General features: G+C 44.6%; 1 protein-coding gene across 1 annotated transcript in view; it reads left to right on the plus strand.

The window, feature by feature from the left end:
- Lima1 (LIM domain and actin binding 1) overlaps nucleotides 1-7,921 on the plus strand; it is a 116,756-nt gene that overhangs the window by 89,748 nt on the left and 19,087 nt on the right. The window contains exons 7-8 of the mRNA XM_026782807.1: nucleotides 1,019-1,123; nucleotides 7,445-7,502. Of these exons, the coding sequence (XP_026638608.1) occupies nucleotides 1,019-1,123; nucleotides 7,445-7,502 (163 nt within the window). The remainder of the gene's footprint in view (nucleotides 1-1,018; nucleotides 1,124-7,444; nucleotides 7,503-7,921) is intronic.

Genomic DNA, 7,921 nt, shown 5'->3' on the forward strand with positions numbered 1-7,921 from the left:
CCACAGCGCCACGTTAGATGGAGTACGGTGACAGACATTTCACCACAGCGCCACGTTAGATGGAGTACGGTGACAGACATTTCACCACAGCGCCATGTTAGATGGAGCACGGTCACAGACACCTGCAGCTCCAGCACTTGAGAGGTGGAGCAGGAGGATCAAAAGCTCAGGGTTATCCTTGGCTATATAGTCAGTTTGAGGCCAGCATGGACTATGTAGGAGCCTGTCAGAGAGAGAGAGAGAAGGAAGGGGGGTTCATAGGAGAGCAGACCCAGGAAAGATAGGAAATGCCCATCTTCATCCCTCTGTTGGCTTTAGATATTTTAACTTTCTACTCCTAGTGTCCTTTACAAGGAAGAAAGAGGGATATTCTCCTTAGGCCTTATGGCACTACTAATACGTGTCTTTTAATGTTGAGGCTCAGTTAAGAAATACAGATTAAGGTATATCTGTGAATTTTATGTAAACTGTTTTTTTGAAAGTTTCATAGAAAAAGATTGTTTATGGTATCATTCAGTATAATTTCGGTTTTTATATGTGTCCATCATCCCTGTCTTTCTTTCCAGGCCGGGCATTTATATGTATGGTCAGTATATTTTCTTAATTGTTGACACTTGGCACTACCTTTCCCTGCTCCCAAATGGTGTGTAAACTCACAAGCTTTGCATTTCACAAGCTGGGCTGTTGGAAGAGTGGCTCACAGAATGCTGGGGCTGGTGGGCTGTGTGTGCCCGTTCAAAGTGTGGCTCACAAAATGCCGGGGGCTGGTGGGTGGGCTGTGTGTGCCCATCGATGCGGCTGTATTCTAACTCTAGTCCCTGTGAGATAGGAGGGCTGAGTCCACACAGCTGCTTTTGTCATTTCACCAGTCAATGGGTTTGGCTTGTGACAGGCGCTTGATTTGACCTGAGTTCTATGAGAGGAATTTTTGTAAGTGTTCCAGGGTTCCTTGAGAGATGTGCGGTGAAGAGAACGGTATGGAAAGCATTTGAGTTCACAGGTTATTTCTGTTTTGTAGAATGAGTTGAAAGCCAGTGGCGGTGAGATCAAAACTAAGTTGGAGCAAAAGGAGAATGTGCCCCCAGGTCCTGAGGTCTGCATCTCCCATCAGGAGGGAAAAAAGGTAGGTTGAAAGGCGATGTCCAGTTGCCAGGGAAGCATGTGTTCTAAATTAGGGGCTTAAAATTGGAAAGGACTCTGGCTCCAGGCTGCAGTGTCTGGGAATTTGGTGGCAGCTGCCAGGACAGATTGTCATTTTGCAGGTCACATAATTTTAGGAAGCTTTGTAATTTACAGCTGACCAAATCATGAGCCTTCATTGGGAAATTCTTTTGTTCAGCAAATGCTCAGAAGGCATAAAGCTAGAGTCATTTATATAAATCTGCTTAGTCAGAGATAAAATTTTTATTTTTTTATAAAGTTTTTAAGGTTTTGTCGTGTGTGTATAAATATTTTGCCCAAATACGTATATGTGCAGTGTGCACGTAACTGCGCCCTCAGTCAAAAGAGGGTGTAGGATCCCCTGGAGCTCAGGTTACAGAGAGTGTGAACCATCTTGTGGGCGCTGGGGATTGAACCCAGATCCTCTGCAAGAACTGCAAAGGCTCTAAACCACTGAGCCACGTCTCCAGCCCTGAGATCCTGTTTTTAAATCATTTACAATATTCGTCTTAATGTATACTTGATATGCTATTTTAAGATTTTCTTTTGTTTGCTTGTTTTACCTTAATTTTGTTTTGAGATGAAGGTCTCAGTCTCATCTTGAACCTGTACATTCAAGCAATCCTCCTACCTCAGCCTCTTAGTAACTGAGACTGTGGGCTCATGACAGACACCACTTGTGCTTCAGATGGTTTTGGTTTGGATTTTGCTATGCTAGTGGCTAACCCAATGCCTTGCACTTACGAGGCACGTGTTCCACCACCGAGCCCTCATACACATGATTTTAGCATCCTATGTAGTAAGTGCTTAGCTTAAAAACTGAAGACTGAGGGGCTGGAGAGATGGCTCAGTGGTTAAGAGCACTGGCTGTTCTTCCAAAGGTCCTGAGTTCAATTCCCAGTAACCACATGGTGGCTCACAACCATCTGTAATGAGATCTGGTGCCTTCTTCTGGCCTGCAGGCATACAAGCAGGCAGAACACTGTACACATAATAGGTAAATAAATCTAAAAAAAAAAAAAAACACAACAACTGAAGACTGCACCAGCAGGGTGGCTCACCAGGAAAAGGTGCTGGCAGGCAATGCTGAGGCTCTGAGCTCGGTCTCTAGGACTCAACGTGGCAGAGAGAACCAACTCTTGCAAATCTGTCTTCCACATGTATGCTGTGGCATGTTCTCATTCCCACACATTAATAATTAACTAATAATTTATATAATAGGGGGAGTAAACTAAAGGCGGAGCCAGGCATAGTAGCAAATACCAACAGAACAATGCAGGAAGCAGAAGCAAGAGGGATCATGAGGTTAAGGCCAGTATGTGTGCATAGACAGTTTGAGGCCAGTATGTGTGCATAGACAGTTTGAGGCCAGTATGTGTGCATAGACAGTTTGAGGCCAGTATGTGTGCATAGACAGTTTGAGGCCAGCAAGACTCTGTTTGAAAACAAAGAAAAACAGCACACACATTCCTGCTCATTCATAGCCTCCCTCCTCCCTCCTCTGTCTGTCTCTCTCCCATGTGTCCTTCGTGTACAAGAAAGCTAACAGATTATTGCCTTCTAACATGCTAGCTATTATTACAGTAGGTACCATGAGAGAGTGGAAGTTCAAAACCTGATTTCTTCAGGAAGATGCTGAGCCCAGTTGAGGAATGTTCAGGGATCGGCCACGTGAGTGGAGAACGGTTGGGAACGGCAGGGATGGCCACGTGAGTGGAGAACGGTTGGGAACGGCAGGGATGGCCACGTGAGTGGAGAACAGTTGGGAATGGCAAGAATAGATGTGCAGGCGCAGCAGAGTGCAGAGACCTGAGATTGGCTTGGTAGGTGCCATTTGATTGATTTGGCAAGGTAGTGGTAGTAAATAATGAGAGTAGTGAGAGACAGGTGGCAGGATCTGGAACCGCCTTCTGGGCCACCCTCAAGGGCTTAGATCTAATCAGATATCAGTGGGAGGCCATGGAAAGAGTGCCAGAAATCACATTTGGATAAGATGGATAGCTGAATGGCAGCAAGCACTAAGCATTTATGTAGACCGCATTCTTGCCTGTCATAGACTCATCAAGTAAATTTTATACTGGGCTTAGCAGTAATGAGCAGATCCGGGTTCAGTTCCCATCACCCACATAGCAGCTCACAATTGTCTATAACTAAAATTCCAGGGAATCTTCCACCCTTTTCTGAGCATCCGTGCACACTAGGCGTACACATGGTGCACATGCATACCAACAGGCAAAGAACTCATACTTAGATTTTACTTTAATCTTTAAAAAAGTAATAAACTGTACACATCCTTACAACCGTGCTCTTTCTTCCTTTTTTTGAGACAGGGTCTTACCCTTTAGACCAGGCTGGCCTGAAACTTACAGAGACCTCGCCGTCTCTGCCTCTTAAGTACTGGAATTAAAGGTGCACATCACCGTGCCTGGCCAGTGAAGGCTGTTTCTCAAATATGTTTGGGATTTTCCTTATAGTTTATAAATAAACTATGAAAAAAAATCTCATCACTGAAATCTCATCTTTACCTCCAGATCATAAATCCTAACTGAAGAAACACTCATCTGGAAAATGATGCTCATGGTGTCCTTAATTCTGTTTTGTGCTTCGTTCTTGATTGTCTTCATGCTGATTAGATTTGAAATTAGAACTCTGGAACAAACTGCAAGATCAGAACATTTTAATTACAGTGCAAAAGAGCAGAGTTGCAAGAGAATCATAAATCAGGGAGTGGGTGGAAGGAGGGGTAAAGACAATAAATGCGCTGCAAGCTCTTCCTGCCTAGTGTAGGCTTTTTAGAGCCTGGCTCTCCTCCAGGCTGCCCGACCGACCGCCTTTAGTTAACCAGTACCAATTCTCTGTTTGAACTTTGGTCTGCTACAAAAAGATGTTAATGCTACAGGAAATGTTCTTTCAAAACAAACAAACAAACAAAAAAACAAACAAGCTGGATGGTGGTGGCAGCGCACTTCTACTAAGGAGGCAGAGGCAGGCTGATCTCTCTGAGTTTGAGGCCAGCCTGGTCTATAAGAGCTAGTTCCGGGACAGGCTCTAAAGCTACAAAGAAACCCTGTGTCAGAAAAACAAAACAAAACAAAAAGCCAAGCACACACATATTTTTGTTTACCTTTGAGAATGTAAGAGGGCACTGGACAGTCTGGAACTAAAGTGACAGGCAGTTGTGAGCCACCATGTGGGAGTTGGAATTGGCCGCAGGTCCTCTGCAGGGACAGCCAGTGCTCTTAACTGCCGTGCAGTCTTTCTTGAAATGCCATGCTTGGTCAAGCCATTGCCTTTTCTATAATGAGATGTCTGAGAGTGGTCTCTGGTGCTCCTGCCTGGAAGTGCCTATAGTAACAATATCTGTCCCTCCATGTGCAATTACAGGACGTCAACATTAAGTGTTCAAGGGGACTGGGTTAAAGGTTAGGGAAGAACAGCCCAGGATGGATGCGCCTACAAATTCACTAGAGTTGAAGGTCTTTGGTTTTGGGTTTTGGTGACAGAGTCTCATATAGTATAGGCTAACATCTAGTTTACTGTATAGACAAGGATGACCCTGAATTACTGGTCCCTCCTACCTCTGTTTCTTGAGCTTGTAGGCATGTGCCAACCAGCCAGCAGTGAAGATCTTTTTTTTTTTTTTTGGTTTTTCGAGACAGGGTTTCTCTGTAGCTTTGGAGCCTGTCCTGGAACTCCCTTGGTAGACCAGGCTGGCCTCGAACTCACAGAGATCCGCCTGCCTCTGCCTCCCGAGTGCTGGGATTAAAGGCGTGCGCCACCACCGCCCGGCAAAGATCTTTTTATGACCAAGCAATTTCAAAAAAAATTTTGTTTGGTTGGTTGGTTTTGGTTTTGTTTTCTCAAGACAGTGTTTCTCTTTTTTTTTTTTTTTTTTTTTGGTTTTTCGAGACAGGGTTTCTCTGTAGCTTTGGAGCCTGTCCTGGAACTCCCTTGGTAGACCAGGCTGGCCTCGAACTCACAGAGATCCGCCTGCCTTTGCCTCCCGAGTGCTGGGATTAAAGGCGTGCGCCACCACCGCCCAGCTAAGACAGTGTTTCTCTGTGTAACAGCTCTAGCTGTCCTGGAACTAGCTCTGTAGACCAGACTGGCTTTGAACTCACAGAGATCCACCTGCCTCTGCCTCCCAAGTGCTACAGTTAAAGGTGTATGCTGCCACCGCCCAGCCAAAAAATATATTTCATATTTCATATCATTAAGTGAAATACTGCATGTTGAGGCAATCAGTCCAATGCCTGTCATGTGTTAAACACTCAGCAAATGTCAACTGTGATTATTCTGGTTTATTCTTTGCCAAGGTCGAGTTCCCGCAGTGAAAAGAGAGTAGGGGAAAATGCTGGTGTAGCGTTCAGGTATGGTCCGCCAACAATTTAGTCTCCACTGTAAATGTATTCGGTTCTTCAGACATCTGGATAGAGACACTTGGTGTCACCCATTGAAACCAACATCATGATGATGGAATATGTACACCAGGATGGCTTCTGAGGAAAGGATATAGTACCTATGCATAAGATCTGCTTCTTGGGCTGGAGGAATGGCTCAGAGATTAAGAGCACTGACTGTTCTTCCAGAGGTCCTGAGTTCAGTTCACAATCTGTAATGAGGTCTGATACCAACACTGTATACATAATAAATAAATAAACAAATCTTTAAAAAAAGAAAAAAAAGATCTGCTTCTTGTTTTAAAAAAAAAACTGCCATTTTGAGACTGGAATTTTTCTGTTGGTTTTTGGGTTTTCCCGCAGGTGTGGCAGTATGGGTTTGTTTTTTGTTTGTTTGTTTGTTTTTATTTATTTTTTTTTATTTTGGTTTTTCGAGACAGGGTTTCTCTGTAGCTTTGGTGCCCGTCCTGGAACTAGCTCTTTTAGACCAGGCTGGCCTCAAACTCCCAGAGATCTGCCTGCCTCTGCCTCCTGAGTGCTGGGATTAAAGGCGTGCACCACCACAGCCTGGCTTGTTTTCAATTTTTTTCTTAGTTATATATTTCTATTATTACTATTTTCTTATGAGTTTTTTGCATGTGTGTATGTCTGTGCACTATGCTTTTCCTGGTATCTGATGGCCAGGGCAGCCTGGCCACACGTGGGGCCCAGGCGGCACAGCTGCCATGGCAAGAGGCAGCACTGGGTTCCAGGAAAAGACTTCAGCTGACACCATCCAGGGAGGGCTGGCGTCTAAAGGGAAGTACCTGACATTCCAACCATTAGATAAGCTGTCCCTAAGCCCTGGACTCACGTATTTCCCCTTTTGCCAATACCCCTAGACAAATGTCAGCCAATCGGGGCCCTGAACCCTGGAAATCCCCTCACTTCAACCTCTAGCCCAGCTGCGTTTGGTACTTTCTCTCAAACACAGCTTCAGACAAGTCCAAGCTCAAGCTTGAATAAAGGCTCTTTGCTTTTACATATGAGTGCAGACTCCATGGTGTTTTTGCGGTGACTCTGCAGTGTTTTGGGGCAAGCCCGCAATCTGGATGTAACATCTGAAATGGTCAAAAGAGGGTGTTGGATTCCCTGAGACTAACTAGAGTTAGATGATCGTGGGTGCTGGGAATTGAACCTGGATCCTTCAAAAGAGCAACAAGTGCTCTTAACAGAAGAGCCAACTTCTTCAACCATTGCTCCTTTTTTCTTTCTTTCTTTCCTTCTTTCTTTTTTTAAATTTTTTATTTTTATCCTTATTTTTATTTTTTTTGAGACACGATATACTGTAGCCCAGGTATATATCAAACTCACAGTATAGCAGGGGGATTGTCTTTAACTCCTGATCCTCTTCCCTTCACCTCCCAAGTCTCAACCTCTCCACCCAAAACACAGAAACAAAACCAGGAAAATAAGAGTAACAATAACTCCTGTACTTAAAGATGCTCCTAGCCCTTGCTGTGGATCATTCTCAGCACATGAGGGGTTTGCTCTCCTTGCCATGGGATTTTGTTTGGTTTTTGCTTCCTGAGATACGGCTTGAAAGTTCTTTATGAGGGAGACAGGCACACTTGGCAGCTGAATGCAGTCTGTCCTAGTGTTCCTCTGTAATTGAGAGGCACATTAATATCCTCGTAAAAGACGTTTGCTGCCTCTTGTTTAAATGCTCAGACGTTTGCTGCCGCTTGTTTAAATGCTCAGCTGTTCTGGGGCCGTTATTTTCCCCCAGGCAGCCAGTGACTAACTGGAGTCAGCAGGTTTTTATGGCCTTGGCAGTGGGTCTGCTCTTTTGTTTTTAATGTGCTTCCTAATTCCCCTTAATCTTTTTTGTTTTTTTCTTGTAGGTTTCTGCAACTGAGAATAGCCTGGTGGCCCATTGTAGCCCTGCTGAAGATGGTGCCTGTAAGCATTTGCTCTTAGCCCTTCACGGTGGGTCAGGGACACAGCACACAGTGGTGTGGGATGCCCCACATCACACCAGCAGCTGAGCTCATCCGAGTTTCCACTGGGTTTTTGGGACTGCTGTTTGAACACCCTTCACTCTTTTCATAGCTCAGGGAGAAGTTGAATTACATGTGGGTAACATGGTAACATGGAACAAAGATTTCTTGTTATTGTTTTGCTTGTTTGTTTTCAAGACAGGGTTTCTCTGTAGCTTCCGAGCCTGTCCTGGAACTGGCTCTCGTAGACCAGGCTGGCCTCAAACTCATAGAGATCCATCTGCCTCTGCCTCCTGAGTGCTGAGATTAAAGGTGTGCATCACCACCATCCGGCTAACTTTTTTTTTCTATACATTTTTGAGATTTTTATTTAATGTATAT

The sequence above is a fragment of the Microtus ochrogaster genome, chromosome 15 (assembly GCF_000317375.1).
Source record: "Microtus ochrogaster isolate Prairie Vole_2 chromosome 15, MicOch1.0, whole genome shotgun sequence".
Taxonomy (NCBI): Eukaryota; Metazoa; Chordata; class Mammalia; order Rodentia; family Cricetidae; genus Microtus; species Microtus ochrogaster.